Below are 19741 nucleotides of genomic sequence, written 5' to 3' on the forward strand. Positions count from 1 at the left end.
CTTTTGCCAAAGTAGGTGAGATAATTTCAATGACAGAAGGAATTAAGCATTTAGCAACCTCAGTAAACCTTAGTACAAAACTACGAATTAAAATATTTATCTTTGCTATTATCAGGAATGAGAATTAGGGCTCTAGAGAGGAGGACTTAGGATTTTTGCTCAGAGCCCAGCAGCAATGAGTTAGGCTTGCTTACACAATACTTGCCATCAGAGAAGCATGCAGCTTGATAAACAATAAAAACATTCCCTGTAGAAAACTTAGTACTACCTCTTTACAAAATTCTTATACTTGGAATATATTACTGTTGTTGCCAGATACCTGTAGTCAAGCAGACGCTCCATGAGACGAGTAACTGATGTAACAAAAGAGATTCCAGTCTCCCGCCATGTTTCCTGCTCAATCTTCTCCAGCAAACTGTTTGGAGGTGGAAAGACAGCAGATGAGGCTTCCGGGGAAATGGTATACTACATGCAGACAGCTGTGGACAACTTGGTTTCTTCCTCATAAACAAACTGATAGAATTACTATCTTACCTGGGATAAGGCCCAAAGAGCTGGGTTCTACTCCAGGCAGCATGAAGCAAAGACAAGGAAATTACAGAACTGACAGGAGAAGGAAAAATATCTTCACATTGCCATTTAAAATATATGAAAAAGAGCAATGCTCATGGCAACAGTTGATTCCCACATTATTTCCTGTAGCTTAAATAGTGCTAACAGCAGTAAGAAGTTGGGAGTCTAAACCTACTGCGAATACCTCTTCTTTGCTCATCCTTATATAAATTTTCATCCCTAATCAGCAACCAACCAACCAACCTTGAGTCACAATTTAAGCTGTAAATACATAAAGTCAGTCTGTTCCTGCTCAGCAAACTAGACAATAGAGCAAGCATCTCACTGAGACAATTGTGAAGGATGAGAGAAAGCTAGAGTGAGAACACCAAAATTTAAAAAGTGAAAAAAGAAAGCAAATTGACATGCTAGTTTCCTGAAGCTGGATCTCTGGTCAAAGAACTTGTCACTTCTATACTGTCAAGAGGAAAGAAATTCTGTTGGGTGTCATACATGTCCTGAGAAGAGGCAAGCTCTTCTGTACTGGAATGATTTCTAGCTGAGGGAGCCAGTTCATATATATTTCAGCAGTATAGTTGAGACAGTAGAATTCAGGATCAACTGTTTATTTCACACAGCATTTATTGACTTTGTGGAATTGTTTCCTCAAAGTTCATATTGTTCTCAGAAAAGTCAGTAGCAAATACAAACTAAAAGGTTGCTGGACTTCCAGGATGTGTTTCTTGGTAATACATGCAGTCACTATCATCTAAAAATAAGTAACAACCTACATACAGTCCCTGAATTCTTAACATTTTGGGTAACAAATGTCTTCAACTGGAGCAAAGGAAATACACAATATTCCTCTTGCCAGGTTGTCCTGGTTTCAGCGGGGTTAGAGGCAATTTTCTTTCTAGTAGCTGGTACAGTGCTGTGTTTTGGGTTCAGTATGAGAAGAATGTTGATAACACACTGATGTTTTCAGTTGTTGCTGAGTAGTGTTTAGACTAAATCAAGGATTTTTCAGCTTCTCATGCCCAGCCAGCAAGAAGGCTGGAGGAGCACAAGAAGATGGGAGGGGACACAGCCAGGGCAGCTGACCCAAACTGGCCAAAGGGGTATTCCATACCATGTGACATCATGCCCAGTATATAAACTGGGGAGAGCTGGCCAGGAGGGGTTGGTCACTGCTTGGGAACTAACTCGGCATCAGTCAGCAAGTGGTGAGCAATTGCATTGTGCATCACTTGTCTTTCTTGGGTTATATTTCACACTCTTTTTGTTATCTTCCTTTTCATTACAATTATTATTATTAATTTATTTTATTTTTTATTTCAATTATTAAACTGTTCTTATCTCAACCCACAAGTTTTACTTGTTTTTGATTCTCCTCCCCATCCCACTGGGGCAGGGCAAGGAGTGAGTGAGCAGCTGCGTGGTGCTTAGTTGCTGGCTGGGGTTAAACCACAACACAGGTGAATTAAAAAAAAAAAAAAAAAAAAAAAAGATAGATATTTTCTTTCCTTTATTCCTGAAACAGACTTATGTTGTTAACGTGCCAGACTCCCCAAGGCTGAATATACACAAATCAAAAATACATTTACATGCTTCCTAAGGATAAGCATACAAGATGGGCAGGCTTACCTATCTTGAAAATGAATGAATGCGCCATTGTAAATTCAGAAATACAAGTATTGGTTCTACCAAAACAAAGGTTTATGCCTCAAACTGCCAGCATGCTATTGGGGGTCACATAAAATTGTCTGGAATATACGGCTAAAGTTCTGCTATGATCTCTATGGCTAACTGGAATATTAAAAGATTTAGGGTTAAGTGCTCTGGACTTTCAGAGTTCAAAATAAGTCCTTTTGGAATAAACTAGGATCACTGGAAATGAAATCTGAAGACAGATCGGTAATCAAAGATAACTAAGTGGAAAGTCAGATGTAAAAAGTCTTTTAAGTTTATCCTTACGACTACAGGTTTTTGTTGTGAAAGGGAGTGGAAATACAGTATCATGATGGACTCTGGAGGAAGCAACTTGCAACTATGGAGCCAACCAAAACACAACCTTCAAAAATTGGAAGAAGCAAAGGAAAACACTGAGGAAAATCTCTTTTGCTCTAACAAGGCCTGACTTGCTAGATAGTACACTGTTTCTCTAAACAATCCTAAGGCCATGATTTCACTTATTGCTATGTAAAAAGAAAGGCACTGGCTCCTCTAGCAAGTCAATTTTCAATAGCAGGAGGATAACTACTTACCTGTGCAGCCTCATATTAGATGTCACAGAAAGAAGACAAAGAAGAATTTAGGTTTTTATATTCTTTTCAGAATTAGAGTGACATATTTCTATTTCACTGAGCCATGTCATGAAAACCTGCCAGAAAGCCCTTTACTGCTTTCTCTGAAGATCAGCACTGCAGCAGTGGCTGCACAGATCACTGCTTTGACTCTTTCAATGACCCTGCACAACACAGAGCGAGCAGAAACTGGCATAGCTTACAGCAGGCTGAAGAGTTCCCTGTAGTTCTCATCACCTTTTCCTTCAGATACCAGGCTGTCCAGCTTATCGATCAACTCAGCTTCCACCTGGATGAAGAAGGGACTGGTTACAAATTAGCTGTTCATGTAGAAGACAAGAGTTCCAAGTGCTAGGAAGACTGGAAGAATATTTTGTTTCTCATGCCCTGGGGCTACCCACTTCTATGTGCACGTGATTTATTTCTCTGTGGCTCAATTAAATGGACACACTTCTCTCATTTTTCAGTGAAATAGGAGGACTAAAACTAAATTATCCTTTTGCTTATCAGGGTCTAAATGAACATCCCAGGGGAGGTACCGCTGCTTCTTGACAGGAATTTCTGAAGTTTATTCTCTTATCAAATAAATCTCTCACACTTTCTGTGAACCAGTGTATCAGATAAACTATATCCTGTACTGTAACAGAATATCCACACAGAGAAACTAATTCATGGTGTGATCGCCACTAGTCTGCTGTAATGGATCTACTGGTAATTGATTTCTCATCATCCAGGCATCATTACATTGGAGATTATTTGTTCATTAAACCCAGTTTTGTCAAGCCTTTCTATTATTATATGACACATTTTCTTTTTACGCTTACATATAAAGGGCTACAACAGTACCATTATGTTTCTCTTCCCTTACAAAGGTTTTGAATATGTATTCATTTCCACCCTAGTCTAATATATCCTGTTATCAAGTTTGGTATCAGTTGTTGCCATAAAATTGATTCAAGTACAGAAATCAATGTATCTAACATTAAACAAAACAATTTCAGGTAGTCTTGGAAATCTTGTAGAAAACATACTTTCAGTACTAATGAAGACAGAGGTTCCTAAATATTGAAACTGTTTGTAGAAATATAGCCTGTTTTTATTTGAAGACAAGCATAGTGTGAGTTTCTCTGTGTTTTTCAGCTGCCAAATTGCCAAGGAAGTAAAGATGAGAAGGAAAAGTAAATCACCCAGTGGCACACTAATGGAGCTGGTGCTCTTGTTGCTGAAATCATTAAAGGCAGGCCTGATTTAGTCCATCAATCAGACTGCACTGTTATCCAGTATCACTGCAAAAATAACCTTGTTAAACATGAGCTACTGAAGAAAATAAAAAAGGGCTTGAAAATGAATTTCCAGGATTTTTATATTTTCTGACAACCAACTCTGTATTCAAAAAGAGAAGCTCTAAATAAAAAAACCCTACCTTCTCTTTGCTTGTGATCTACAATGACTTGACAGAAATCAGTAATGCATCTGTCCAGCTACCTAGCTTTATACTGGACAACAAATAACTTCCTGGTTCCAGCAGCTAATGTTAATAAGGTTTAATACATCTTGTGCTATTTAACTATTTATTTCAGTCTCACTAATACGGATGATTATTCTGTCTTTAATCTTAGAAAGTTACAATATATGCTTCATAAAACAGTGTGGAAATTTGCTCCACAGGTAATTCAAGAAATATTCTTGGAGCTCTAGTTTAGAATACATTGGTGAGTATAAAAATTAAATGAAGATTATGAAGAGTTCATCCTGATACAGCAAGTATAAACAGGTCCAGAAACCTGAAGATGACTGTAGGTACTTATAACTGTAAATGCCAGAAACAGGGACTGTTCTACTGTTATGCTAAAGCAAGCAAAAAGAGGACCATGATCAAATGCTACTGTAATAATAATAGTAGTAAATAGTAATACTACTAGTGATAATCAAGGGATTTGAAGAAGAAAACATAAACTCCTGGTAATACTTTTCTGCACAGCTTTTAATAGGTCAGGTTATGGAAAAGGTCTGTTATTCTCCTGAAACAACTAATTACATCTGGCATTTTAATGAGTGTGTGAATAATCACATGAATTATGATTATTTAAATAAAAGGATTTACTCCTTCAGAGCACTTATCTGCAGATACTTGCCCCTAGTATTACCCCAAACACAATGACAATGAAGCACTGTCATCTGAGGAGCCAGTCCAAACCAATCCCTCATTATTAATACTTTGCACTTCAGAGATCTGTTTTGCAGTGGAAAATTTAAGCAATTCTCTGACCGTGAGTGGGCAACAAAATGATGAAGACTTCTCTCCTTGTTTTGCAATCCAAGCTCACAGCAGATGGAAACTATAGAACTGTTGTTGGGCATAACCATTCCAGAAGAGCTACTAGAATTTCTCAAAAAATATACAGTCACAAAGTCTGTTTCAAAGCATGGTATAATTATTTAATTATACAATACCACTTTCTAGCTGGAAATTGAAGACAGAGAAGCAAAGACCACTGTTTTCACAAATACTGGCTAAATCTTTACACCTCCATTTCTGGTTCTCAGTCTGACCCATTTAATGGTTGACTAATAATCTAAGTGAAACCAATGAGAGCAGTGAGAGCCCAGCACTTATAAAATTCTTTTCTCTTCCTCATCTCCGATGTGATGAACACATCGCTCCTCTTCTCTATGTTCATGCGAAGTGTAGCTTGCTGTGAAGTGCACTGTTTAAATAATCTTGGGAGTCTTGTAATAGTTTTGTGAATTATGCTTCAAATTTTCTATTTTTATGTATTTACATGACAACGTCATCGTCATAATCAGAAATGGATCAACAGATACAAACTCCTTGCTTCCAGCTGGACATTGCAAATAGACAGAGCAAGAAAAAGACTACTGCAAATGCTTGGGAAGTGACTTCACCTGTTTGAAGTTGCCATTCTTTCTCTGTTCCCAGTCCATCATGTCATGGAAGATGGGGATCATGATATTCCGGACTTCTGGTTGTGGAACAAGTGTAACACCAAGAAACGGGCCAATCATTCCCGGAATAAAGTGAATCTTATGCTCACCTGTACAACACAAAGCAACTGTAATTAAATGAAAGCCTTCATTATCTGTCACTGAGAAAACAGGGAACCCCTGCAGTAATGACATATACAGAGTAGTGGCATAAGCGTTAGAAAAGCAAACACATTCTTTTCATGAAAGGACTGGAAAAACAGTATTTGCTTTACACCGTTCCTTGCAAAGTCTCTAAAAGCATTTTTAATTTCACTGTGAAAGCCTCCAGCAAAAATTGTCAGTGCATTTTACTTGCAAAGGAATTCAAACTGTCAAAAATAACCAAACTAAAACATACTAACGAGGGGCAAAAGAGGCCACAGATACCTCTAATTGATGAGGACAAAGATTTTGAAAGGGCTGGTGAGAACAATGGTATTTAATAGAACATATATAGATTTCAAAGAACTACAGAGCTCTTCATCGTCAGTGCTATGGAAGTCGCAATTTCCTAACTGACCTTGACTTAGGACCAAATTGCATTGCTTCCCAGCAACACAAACCCAAGGCATTTTGCTAACAATCTCTTCTGTGGCATGCTAACTGTGCAGTCACAGAGAATAAATCAAAATAGCCATATTTGGAACAACATTCAGTGATAAATATCTGTATCTACATATCTAAAACGGGCTTCTCGCTTCTCATTTCAATTTGTCTAGCATCATTTTCTGGTTATTTGATCTCTGTTACATTGGAGAGCCTTCTATTCTTCACACACGTGCTTAGAAACTGTGATCAAGCCTGGCTGTATCATCTTAGTTGTGCAAGATGGGTCAGGCTTATTCAGTATTTTATAACAAGGCATTTTTTCACTTCTGTGGTCATCTTCCTGACTGTTCTCTGAACTCTGTCCAATTTGTCTTTGTTTTGGGTTTTGGGTTTTTGTTTTTTTTTTTTTGAGCTGTAGAAAGAAGGACCGGGCAAACTATTCTAGAATCAAGCTGCACTTATGAAAAAAATGTGGCAGTAATATTGTCCCTCTTTTCTTACTCAAGATTCTTATATATTTTCTCAAAGACTATGGTATCTTTTTTACTCATGGCATTTTACAGGTAGCTCCCATTCAGCTGATTATCAGCATGATACATTTGTCTCTGTTCTCTTGAATAGCACTCCTACATATATTCCTACAAATAAAATGTTCATATTTGGCTTTTTGAATATATTGCTTGCAGCCACATTATCAAGTTACCCAATGATTTGTATCATTCCTTTGCTCTCTTAATGATTTACCTGTTCTCAGAACCTTGTAGTATTTGTGATCTCTATCAGCAAACATATTTTTTTTATTTTCCTTTAGAATACTGTATGCTTCCTTTGTCCTCAAACGTTTCCATAGGTATTCATTTAAAATCTCTGATGGAGACAGGATACTGGCCTAGCTGGACTTGCTCTGGTGCAGTACAGATGTTATTTGGCTCTTATTAACAAAATCCTGAATTACCTAAACCGAAGACTGCTGCAGCACACTTCTAAAAGCGCAAGTCCTAGATGAAAAATCTCTATTTACCTTTTGAGACCTGTGACAATATGTATTTTTCCCCATTTTGTAACATGCTTTATTTCTTAAAATATATAGGAGAAGATCAAATGAATTGCAAAATTTGAAATTTTATCACATATGTTGCATTATTGTGGACAGGACTTTTATGGGTTTTAGTTTGGGTTTTCCATTTTGTTTTTTTTGGGGGGGGGGGGTTTTTTTTAAAGTAGTAACGTAAAATTTGTTATGCATACTAGATACCTGAAGACACCAAAAAAGAAGCTTTACTTGTATGCCACTTCTGGGCTTTATTATCAAATGCACATAGCTATGGTTTAGTGGTGGACTTGGCAGTGTTAGGTTTACTGTTGGACTTGATGACCTTAAGTGTCTTTTCCAACCTAAATGATTCTATGATTCTAAAATTTTGAGTCATGACAACTTTGGTTTTTAAATCATCTAGAAAATTATAAAGTTGGTTATAGCTGTGAAAGTTTCTGCTTTACAGCCATGGATCAGACAGAAGTCAGAGAGTAACAGTATATCTCCATATGAACCTGACTGCAGCAGAGTTGAAGGAATTAGAGAAAGCTGATTTTATATTTGCAAATACATTAAAAACTGTCACTGATGTGTCAAAATAACCAAAATCTTCCGCTGTCACATTTGAGAAGAAAGTATTCAAATTCATACGAGTGTATTATTTCAAATAAAAAAATATGATGAGACAATGCAGAAGAGAGTTTTTGGTGGGAGAAGAGAAGTGCTTCCTGGTTTTACAACTCTTAAGAGACACTAAGTATTCTATGATGATACAAAAAGTTGGAAAAAAAAATTCCAACAGAAATCCAGGTTTACTTTGTCTTTGGTTGTTCGGACAGAGAAGGAAGAGACATACCCAGGTTCTGCCACATGCTGAAGAGCTCGTATGCCATCATCACTCTCATATCGCCATATCTGAAAGAGATGAGATAGACAACTGCCTAATGGAACAAAAGCTGGCAAGGCAGTGATGTTAAAAAAAATAAATATCAAATTTACATTTAAGTCAACATAAGAATATCAAACAACTCAACTAATCACTGAATACTGTATTAGGAGATCTACTTATTTATTTCCCAAGCATTTACACATCCCAAGTTCCATAATAAATCACAGGGACTTGTGGTAAAAAAGAAGTCTCATTTCTGAGGTGACAGAAAAGGCTGGGAACCCAACAAAACATGTTCTTACTTATCCAGAATCTTCTTCCTCTTTGCTGGTGTGGCATTTTCTAGTTGGAGACTTGGCTGGTTTATAAACAAAACTGCCAGGCTGAAGTAAGAGTTCCACACCTGTGACACAGGAAGGAAGTTTTATAACATTACAGTCCAGGGAGTAAGTTTTAAGCAAGTGCAGGAGGACATATGGTCCTTTATATATGTAGACTCAGACTGTTCCTTTTTGTAATCAAGACGTAACTTAATCAATGTGTATCTTAACTATTGAGATACTAAACTCTTAAGGATACCAATGGATTATTTAAGACCTGGTAGGAACTAAAATAAAAAACCCCAAGAAGTTAATTCCACTGGGCTTTCCTCTTAGCACCAGAGTTCAAAAATGAATAAACCTGGTGACTTCAGTGAAGTTTTAAGTTGTTTTTTCTGTAGGCTGAACAGATATATCCCTCAAAAATCCCCAGAGATTACATTGTATCACGAATGAGAGCCCTAGAAATGAGGCTTTTGCCATCACTGCTGTGTGTATGTGTGCTTAGGTACACCTCTGGCAGCCTTCCCTTAGTAGCATGAACTTGTTGCCCATTTTCAACTACATCAGACAGAGGGAAAACGCTCTCTAAGATACTGTGTTCCTCCAAGTTTTAAGTCAACAGCCAGAAAGAGAGACCTCTGGGAGAGGAAGATCATGAATGCCCCCACTTCAGGAAAAGCATTGCCTGAGCTCACATTTTATTAACCACGAATCTGTAAGACAGCATGCTTCATTAGCTCCATTGCTTATGAAGATACTCATTTCCTTTATGAGGGCCTCAATTTTCTTGGTTTGATCTCACAGTGTGTCTGTCCTACTTCCCCTCAATTCCACAGCAGATTCAAATTCCTGTCTTTTATCAGTTAGGTCATCTGCCTCGCAGATACTCAAATAAATGCCGCAAATATAATCAGCTAATGTAGAGAACAGCTTTTGTTCCTTTGTTACTGCTAGTTTAAAAAGATGTCATAACATTTTCTGAGCATCAGTTCTTACTTTAAAATCAAAGTCCGTTTCCGTGAAATTCTTATGCAGTGCAGAAGACAGGTACTGAACTGTTGTAACTATGATACTGCAGTCAAAAACAAAAAAAGAAAAGAAAAAAAGAACATTTGAATCTGGAGTATAACATATTACAGTGTTTTGTGGTGCTGATTTTACTATATGGACAGAGACGGGTATTTTTCATGTAATCACTGCTAGATTTGCATAGAAGTCACCTAATCTATGTTTTAGTAAACAATTTGTACTAAGTGATATAAGATTAAGAATATTCATCATTACTGTAACTTTTGGAATTTACACAGGAGCATTTAAAATCCTGTCTATTTTGCATAGCTAGGCCATATTACCTCCAGTGAAATGAAAGAATACACCCATCTTCCTCCTATTTTAAGCAGAAAGATTATTTTTTTTTCCACAGAAGAGCAACTCAAAAAGTTTGAGCTATTTTCATTCTTGGCTATACAATGGTCCTTTATCTGGCTCACACTTCAACTCAATTTGTGAGTATTTTGCCAATTCTGAATTCCCTGGTATCTTTTTGTAGATGGCTAAATACACCTTAGCAAAAGGCAGTCAAGCCATATGATAAATTCAGGAATTAATAAATAGCATGTCGTTAAGGCAACAATAGAATCAAAAAACCAGCACATTTCTGATTCACGTGCAAGCAATACTTCCAGTAACACTGCTAAATATCCCTATCAGTCTAAAGGTTTATGGCCAAATTATGCCAAAGGGAACTAGGTAGCCTACAGCATCTGAGGTAACTACTCTTTCATGTAGATTTTTCTTTTCTTATAGAACTTCATTTAATCTTTGCGCTCGAAATACTGAAATCCACTTCTTTCACTTTTCATTAGCACGGTGAACTCACAGAGCGTACAGCTCAGCTGAGCCTTCAGCCTTTAGGAAAACTTCTTGTAATGGGAACCCCTCCAGTGTCAGTTACTCAGTAGTAATTCTACAGCTAGTTTATCTAAAGAGACTAGTAAATAATTCCAGCCACCCTGTGTTCATCACACTATTGCCATTCTGAACAGCATAGTACTTAACCCATCAGAAGCAAGAAAATTAAGATAAAATTAAGCATTAAAATGGTAGATGACAACTTAATTGAGAAATAACTGTATGTAATGCACTTGGTGTCATCGCTAGGGTCTGCTCCTCCTTTTCTAAAATAACTGAGTCCTCCTTCTAGGTAGGTTAAGGAGTGATGTTTATGGGAAGAGACAGATGTTTAATGTAGTAATTTACTGAGAAAGGGAGTTGAGAGGCCTGCTGATTAATACCACTTGGTGTGGCTAGCTGTTCTTGCCATGTGTTATGATAGCTGCTGTGCCACTTTTACCCTCAATGTAGCTACTTCAGCTTTGGGTTTAAACTTCTAACTCTTTGATACCTGTGCATACTGGTAGAATTTAAGAAACAGAACAAATACAGAAGTCCCAGTTTGGTCCGGAGTGTTAAAATAACTGCAGAATGAGGATGAGCACTCCAGAATTCCTGTCTCGATCAGTCTGATGAAACACACTGCATGACAGGTTTTAACTGCCCAGCTGAGGAGAAAAAATTCTGATAAGGAATGTCAACAGTTTATACCTGTTTCTCTACTTACTTGCTGGTGAGCAACCTCATCACCATCCAGTCTCGAGGAAAGACACTCATTTTCATCAGGTTCCGAAATACACAGAAAATCTTCAGGAGGAACTCCTATCACATAGGGAAAAAAATTTTACAAAATCACCAGCAGCTGCAGATTAATTGGTTTTCTTGATTATAAGAAAGACAATCAAGCTAAGTGTGCTCCACTTGAGCTTTGTGTTACTAGGCCATTCACCCGAAAACACGGAAACAACGTATATTGGGATAAGGCTCTATTCATTTTGTATGCATCTAATATGTACTAAGCAAGTTGCAGCTGTCTTTTAAATCTTAACTTCTACAGTGAGATGAAAAACTTCCCTATGTGCATAACTGTATATGACTTCTCATATTATCATCCAGAGTTCCAGTGTCGATTTGCAGCTATTTCAAATATACTGGAATCATAATCATTTATTTATGCACTCCTTTAATTAATGTATCTGTCCAAATTTCTTTGCACTTATGTCACAAATTTGACAAAAAACCCACACACCCAAGCCCAATAAAACTCCTACATACGCTTTTTAAAATAGTAATAGAAAATCCCATTTCTGGCAGCATGCAGCAGAAAAGATTTCTTAAACACACTCTGCTGAATATTTGCCTTCCAAAAACATCCCCAAACCTGAAGACATTTCTGGTTTTTGACTACCTGCACCTCTATGTCTATAAAGAAGAACAGTGAGGATAAAACATGCCAAATTGTTGGCCTTGCAAACCATGATTTTGTTGTTTTGTTTTTCTTCTACACAAAATCAAGATAGCACAGAAAATGGCAGTGCAAGGTTTCTTCAGAACTGTCCTACCATTATGCCTTAACTGGGGGGAGGACGGAAGGAGATTCATATCTTGGTGTAACTACTTGTAAATACTCTCGGAGCTAAGAGTAAAGCATCAGAAGCTCCTTGACTTTTGGCCTCATTTTGGCCTAGATGTAACAGTGGTGAGTGAGCATAATGCCTTTCCATCCAAGAAGAAGTATTGGAAATATTATTACAGCAATATTTGAAGGAAAAAAAAAAAAGTAATGTATTTTATTAGATCAACTGATAGTTGGAAAAAAGTTGGGTATAAAATCTTCAGCCTCTGTGACACTCCTGGAACATATCCTTAGATTATCAGAGATACAACAGTGTTTGTTCTTATGGGTGTAAAGACAAATTTCTGTTCAACGACAAACCTTTTCACTGCTCTGAGCTAAGAACTATAGTTTAGATAGCTTTTTAAAATATCTATTAAAAGTTAATAGGAATTAATTTACCAAATCATTTTCCTATGAGCAATTTGGAAGTTACCTGAAAGGTAGTAATCTCAGATAACTATCAACCTGAGACACACAGAACCCTAAAGCCTAAAGGTAAGAATTGTATCATCCCAAATTTATCTCCCTGATATGCCTCTCTAAATGCACATGAAATATTTAGAAGCTGAAAGCCTATCCAGAGAGGACGTCTCACTGTTTCTCCATGTCATTTGTTAAGGCAACATGAGTTCCTGCCACATTACATTCTTCTTATTGTCCATATTTATTGAGTGCCATGCTAATCAAAAGCATTTTATATAAAATCTTGTCTCTACTTATGAAATTATTCTGCCTTTTAAACAGACTGTTGTCAGAGATACTCCTTTTTCCTGTGGAAGTTGAGATTAAAAGTTAGTTTCTGCTGTTTTGAGATGTGCCATTTCAAAATGTCAGTGGCAAAAAAGCCACCAGGGGTCTGTAGCCCTCACGAACCCCTTGTGTTCAAGGAGAGCCATAATTTAAGTTAATGTGCACAAACTTGGGAAGCATGCAGCAAGTGGAGTAGTAAGGTTACTGCTTTCCCAAAAAAGATTTCGTCTGCTAGAGACATTTGTATCCCTGAAAAGGCTTGAAATTCTCTTTTGGCATAAAATCAACACCCGTTGTAAGTAAGCTCTAGTGCATATTGAACTTCTAGTAAAATGCTGTAGAACAACTGACTTTACTTTTGCAGGATTAAAAAAACCCTGTTCCTCTATGTTCTATCTATATGGTGCAATAGTGATATCTTTTCATGTCTAATAACATCTACCTTGGGAATTTATTTGCTGTTACGAAGATAATTCAGTGCCCTGTGGTCTTAAATGTTTTTGTAACACAACACCTATTATTGTTAAAGTGAAAGGAAGGTCTGTGAATAGAGTGCCAGTGAATGGGAATGATTAGCAGAGCAAGTAATGCTGGAGGGATTTCCCCTGCTCTCCTATTCTGAGTGAATCTCCCTACAAACATGATGTTCTGTTGTACCTTTAGTTCATCCTTGCTTTGGAAGTTGTCCAGTAAGTGCTGGAAATGAGTGTCTGACATCTGACGAAGCAAAGATAAAAGGCAGGAGACATATTCTCCCTGTTGACCAAATGAGAAACTATTTAATTCAGACAATCTGAAATTTCATAAATATAAAACTCAACCTGGGGTAGGGTATAAAGGGAGGGGTCTGAAATGGCCCCAATGCCTATGAGAGGAAAGCTGACATGCACGGAGATTAAAAATACTGCACATTAACAGTTCTTGAATTACTGTTAATACATAGGAATACACCTCTTAGAGGCTCCTCCACGGATGCCAGTTTTAAGGGTCTTTTAACCAATGTTGTAGTGTAAACAAAAATAATTTGAAATTATTAATACAGACATTAATGAACTGCCCTCCAAGCATGCAGTTTTTGACAATCACCTTTTTCAGTTACTTAATGTACTATGTCTGTCAAAGGTGTGACTGCAGCTCATGCAGACATACCTGGAATTATTTAAACTAATTGGCTCATATACTCAAAATAGTATAGCGATGACAGCATTGGATCAGTATGGGCTACAAAAGGTGTCTGGAATCCTGTAAATATTTGGCTTATTAGTGTTCACCAAGTTATGTGCTGTCATAGCTACAGTACTAACAGTATTCCAGTAAGATATTCTGAATATAGTTTGGGTAAGCCTACATGAGCTACAATTACATTTCTGGCCTGCAAAGCAGATGCACCCTAACCAGTTACCACAGTATCCCAAAGTGTTTTCCAAAGATGAGCTCCCCCATTTTACATATCTGAAAGCAAAGCACAGAGAAGTTAAGCAATCTGTCCAAGATAACAAGCAAGGCAGTGCCAAGAATGTTAAGGACTAAGTCTTTTGACTGCCAGTCCCTCGCGCAACACTATTTTTTTCTGTGACAATGAGCAATTAATTTGGGAAACATACAAAATACTTTCTAAGCAGTATATAATAAGGTTCACATATATGACTGTGCTGTGAAATAGAAATTCAAAACGCAAGGGGATTTTATACTTGGGACTGTCCATTCCATTTTAATTCTTTTTCTAATTGGCTCAAGCATGTACCCAGAAACTTTGGCATACGTTCTTCCAATAAACTTTACAGGGCTGAACTTCATTAGGAAAAAAGGTGTGCTCTTATGTGTGAGGTGGTGTGTGATAAATAATGGTAAGTCAAATGGTAGGAATAAAAGGAAATTAAGGTGTTACTGGACATTTGCAAGCTAGCGCCTTTCTTGTTTTGTATCAAAGAACATGTCTGAAAACTACTAAATTTTCTTGTTCTTTAATTAGGATTCTACCATTTGTTACTCTGTCTGAGCTAACATGGGAAAATACAACCTTTCTCTTCTGTGAGAAGTGTACTTTAGTGTACATCTGCCCTCAACAATACCTCTGAGGTTTCAACTATTTGATAAAAAAGGAAGTCTAAAAAAAGAGATGTTCTGAACAACAGCTTACCATCATACATTGTGCAAAAGCTGCATTAGAGACTCTGGCAAGCAGAAATAGACTAAAATAGGCTAGAACAGAAAAGGGCAACAAATCCAGAAAAGAAGCAGCTGAACAGCAAAATTTTATTCTTTTTCTCCTGTTCCATTCCATGTCAAAGAAAAAATTTCTTCCCCTGGGTCTACGCTGTCAGTCTGGACAAAGTGGTGGCTTTTCCCTCTTCTTCCACCAAGCTCAACAGCTCACTTGCCTTCGGATCTGTTAATTTCTTTTTCAAAAGTATGTTGTCTTTCATTTCCATGAAATAATCACTGAACCTGGACAGGAGCTCTCCAGGGTATTAAGGGACTTGTCCACTGAGCATTATGGTATTCTCAGTCTTAGGAATCACAGCCTGATACTCATACAGCCCTTGATGATACCTTTTTAGGGGTGAAGCCCTAGGCAGCTACCCAGCTAGCATATGCCTCAAGTTCTAAACAATAACTCTCTTTCACAGCTGCAAAGACAAACAAGAAAATAACCTAGAAATCCACAAAAGCTTCGTGAGCTCCACTGCTTCCTGCAGACCTCACTACTGCACACAGGAAGGAATGGATTTGTGGCTTATTAAGGGAAAGAGACAAAGCCCTGGGCATTCATGCAGCAGAGATGATAATGAGGTGCCGGTGGTGGTGAGGGACTGAACCAAAGGTTAGAGAAGCAGGAAATAGAAACTGATTGTTAGTTACTAACAGTGATTTCTGCTGTGCACTGCGGGCAACGCTGCCCTCTTACCGCCTCCTGAGACTGCGATTTACTCATGATTGTAAGCAGAGTTTGTAAAAGCACATCCAGGAGGCTCTCCACCATCATCTCAACCTCCTCCACGACATCTCCCTCCTACAGTAAGTGGTGAGCAAACAGACAGTTAGAATTGGAGATAACAGAATTGGCAAAGACAGTTCTGCAGAGTCAGCCATACCACAAACTCATTTTGATAGAGAGCTCCGTAACAGGTTCAAAGAAGTACAATCAAATTCCTCATTGGTACCAGATACTGTTGTGATGCCAGCATGTGTGTGTGTGTTACCTCGTCAGTCTCTGTTGGAAACATTCAGGGTCACAGCCATAAAGGTAAATCTATAATCAAAGGTCTGTATATACTCTAGAACACAATGGGATTAAGTTATGTTCAGGAACTTTTATTCCATGGCAGTATTATTTTACCTTATTACCATGATACCTTTCATCTCATTCCTTTCACACAAAACCATAACTTGTAATTGGAAATGCACACTGGTATGAATTATATTTAGCACCATGAGCTTCCTCCTTTAGAGTCAGGTGGGGAAACTTCACCACTCTCTGTTTGTGAGCATTGCTTTAAATGATCAAGTTACCATTTGAGATCAGAGTATTATGATGATCAAAGCTGGGTGTTTGAACTCAGCAGCAATTTCCAGAAGTGTGATTTCATTGATTGGATAATTTTAGAGTATTCTCTTAACACAAATCACAAAATGCTAGTTACTGTCTCTTGCAGAACTACAAGTCCTAGAGCTGCGTAGAGCTTTTAAACTCCACTGACATCTAAGTTCTGGGCTTGGATGAAGAAAATTAAACACTGTCAAACCTGTAAATGCATATGCTTTTTCCCCTCCTAACAGCAAGAACACTGTGTAATCAGAATGCTCTGAGTCACACACACAAAAGCAGACCCTCATTTCAGATGTTCTCCTGCTGACAGAAAGTTAGCAGAATTTCATTTTTAAAAGGATCTTTGAAAAACCCATATTAACTTATAAAAATCCCTCAGTCTTCATTTTACTACATCAGTGGTGCAATAAAAGAAAAAGTTAAAAAAAAAATCAAGCAGCAGATTACCAAAGAGCTGGTCTTGATTATGGAGAAGATACTACTGAGGATCCCAGAGCAGATAAGCAGCTCCTTCTGCTGTCGTAGGTGAAGGTGAATGTGGTGAAGAACTACAGGTAGCAGGATGCGCCGGGACTCTGAGAGAAGGAAAATCAGATCACAGTTCTTCCAAAAGGAAATTAAATTTCAACCATCCCAGCTAGCAGCTTTTTGGTATCCAAACTAGCCTACTGATATACAGTTTGATTAATTGGTGCAATTTCTACTGTACGGATTGTAGTACACTACGCTTCTAAGAACTGTATCTAATGAATGAATAGTGCATCTAGCTTCAAAAGTTCAGAAATGCAGTATACGTGATGTTCTCAATAGATTCAGCTTGGAAACAACAGTTGTGAACTGATACGTCCTAATGTTGATTTTCTTCCGTGCAAACCGTTCCTCACTTCATGTTGCTTTCCAGCTCTATTGTCACAGCTAATAGAGCTTCTCCAATGTATGCCTCTTGGAAACTGGCTAATTCTTCTCCTTTAGGTGGCTTACAAACATTAATCTTATTAAAGAAGGGAAAGCAGGTAGCAACTGCAGAAAACAGTAGGCCAAACAGGAAAAAAACTAATAAAAGACAGAGGAAAAAAGTGGCAAGATGTCAGCAAATGGACTGATAGGAGAGACAGAAGGAAAACAAGTCATCATCATCTGGGAGGCAAGAAAAAGAGAATTTATCTTCTTTTAATTGCAAGACCTAAAGAGTAGGCAGAGTGGGCAGGCAAAAGATAACTTTGGAAACTAGATTCATCTTCCCAGGGGCAGATAGGACATGGGAGAGAGTGCTGACCTGGGAGTATCGGGTCGTGCTTGCACGGGAAGGAATAGGATAGGGGTCGGTCTACCGTTATGTTGGGTGGAAAATGTGGCATCTATGCAGTCATAGCTGCCTTGCAATGCTGAAGCTTTCTTTCTGGTTTTTGATGCTGTAGTGAGATGTCATGGTGCTATGCAGTAGGTAGAAGCATCATTAGTTGCCAGTGTCATTGTAAAGGAGAAATGAAGGTTAGTGAGAAGGACTAAAGCCCTGGACCCTGTGGGCAAAGTTACACCTGGCTTTACTGAGAAGACAGAAGGGGAGGTTTTTGCCCATGAACTGCCTGTTTCACAGCCACCTTTGGACTAATCTGCTCATTCTCTACACTCTCTCATATTTTTTGAGATGAATTTCAAATTTAAGAAAAAAAAGTGTATAAACAATTACAATAGATGGTTTAAACATAATTCTGTGTTATCATTCTCGCCTTGCACTGAGTAGAATAGTTTGAGTGCACTAACTTGAGATCCTCACTACAGGGAAGGTAAGTCCAATGGTGCTTTTTATCTCTACTATTACCTTCATAACTTCTTTCATTCAGACCTTTATGTATGAAATAAACTCACAATCTTCAACCCTTCTTCATTCAATTGAAGAATTACTTAAAGAATACTTAAAGACTTACTTTAAAGAATATTTAAAGAATTACTTGTATGTTGAGCTAAAGAAATATTGAAGTTATAAGTAAAGATTAAACATACTTTAAAAGAATGTGGTGGATTTCTCACATAACTTTATCTCCCTGTTGCTCTTTCTCAGACAATAAGCTTGCTGGAAAGGAGGTTATCTTCCTGTCCATGACAACAATAGAAGAGTAATACAAAGTATCAAGTGAGATTTGGCGGTTTTAATAATTGACTTGATTTGTTAACGTACATATTTTTATCAACCTTTAATAACTACAATTTATCCATGATGGATTTATAAACATTTTCTACCACAGGGAAACTTAAAAGCACCCGCAGTGAATATATGTAACAACGATGCCACCAAGATAAATAATTACCGAGATTATTGGCATTCAGCAATGAATTGTTTGCAACAAAGCAACTGCAAAGTAAATGTAACGTGTTCCTACTCCCAGCAGCAAGACTCAGCCTCAGATACCTCTGTCTTACCTGAGAAAGAGAACAGGCGGCTGTCAACAGTGCGCGCAATAGACTGTAGCTTAACAACATCCATTGACTGCCCAATGTGTACTGTACTGGGCATGCTGCCCAGAGTACCCCTCACGAACTCTGCTACTTCCTGCACAGTGAACATCTGCAACAGCTCATCAAAGATAGCGGGGAAGGAGTTCAGCAAAGCAGCCTGAAAAAAGTAAATGAAGAAGCTGAGTATTTTGAATTCTGTAACTGCAGCTAAATGCAGTGAAATAGAAACAACAATAAAACTGAATTAAGGGTCTGCATATAGCTACTAAATGGTGCACTATGGCTCGTGTTAATGTTCTGCAATATCTAAAGTTCATAGTGAACAAATCACAAATCACACATAGTATATAAAAATCAAGCACTGCTGCAATACTAAGTCTTACGATAAGTTGAGCACATACGTGCTGTAGAGCTTCAAAAGGCTGTATTTTAGGACACAGCTTATAAAACTGAAAAAAATTGAGGTACCTGAAGAACAGAAAATAGCCCATTTTTGTTGATTTACTTTTTTCAATAAATATAAAACTTGCTTCTGATTAGAGAGTGCCGTACCAATTTTTTGTACTTAGCAACTACCTAAGACAGTTAAAACTCTTCAGAAAATATTCTGAAGAATGTGTTGACAGACCCTTAACCTTAGCAGCACTGTCATGTGACATTATGGTATTTGTGCAACAGGGGTGGGGTGCAATTTCATGTGAAAGAGGCATCACATCATGCAAGTAAGTGTGCATGTGATTCTTGCAGTAATGGATATTTCCAGTAAGCTGCAGCTATCCTTGAAGGTGATTCTTAAAGTGCAGAAACAACATCAGCACAACAACAACAAAACC

At 37.7% G+C, this 19741-nt stretch overlaps 1 protein-coding gene across 1 annotated transcript in view; it reads right to left on the reverse strand.

The window, feature by feature from the left end:
- DOCK3 (dedicator of cytokinesis 3) overlaps positions 1-19741 on the reverse strand; it is a 200925-nt gene that overhangs the window by 35159 nt on the left and 146025 nt on the right. The window contains exons 23-34 of the mRNA XM_010561625.1: positions 18873-19065; positions 16899-17026; positions 15768-15914; positions 13559-13657; positions 11261-11355; positions 9637-9712; positions 8620-8720; positions 8285-8343; positions 5763-5911; positions 3059-3144; positions 535-561; positions 320-415 (exon numbers count right to left, since the gene is read on the reverse strand). Coding sequence (XP_010559927.1) covers positions 320-415; positions 535-561; positions 3059-3144; positions 5763-5911; positions 8285-8343; positions 8620-8720; positions 9637-9712; positions 11261-11355; positions 13559-13657; positions 15768-15914; positions 16899-17026; positions 18873-19065 — 1256 coding nt within the window. The remainder of the gene's footprint in view (positions 1-319; positions 416-534; positions 562-3058; positions 3145-5762; positions 5912-8284; positions 8344-8619; positions 8721-9636; positions 9713-11260; positions 11356-13558; positions 13658-15767; positions 15915-16898; positions 17027-18872; positions 19066-19741) is intronic.

This window comes from Haliaeetus leucocephalus, unplaced genomic scaffold (genome assembly GCF_000737465.1).
Source record: "Haliaeetus leucocephalus isolate CR32 unplaced genomic scaffold, Haliaeetus_leucocephalus-4.0 Scaffold148, whole genome shotgun sequence".
Lineage (NCBI taxonomy): Eukaryota > Metazoa > Chordata > Aves > Accipitriformes > Accipitridae > Haliaeetus > Haliaeetus leucocephalus.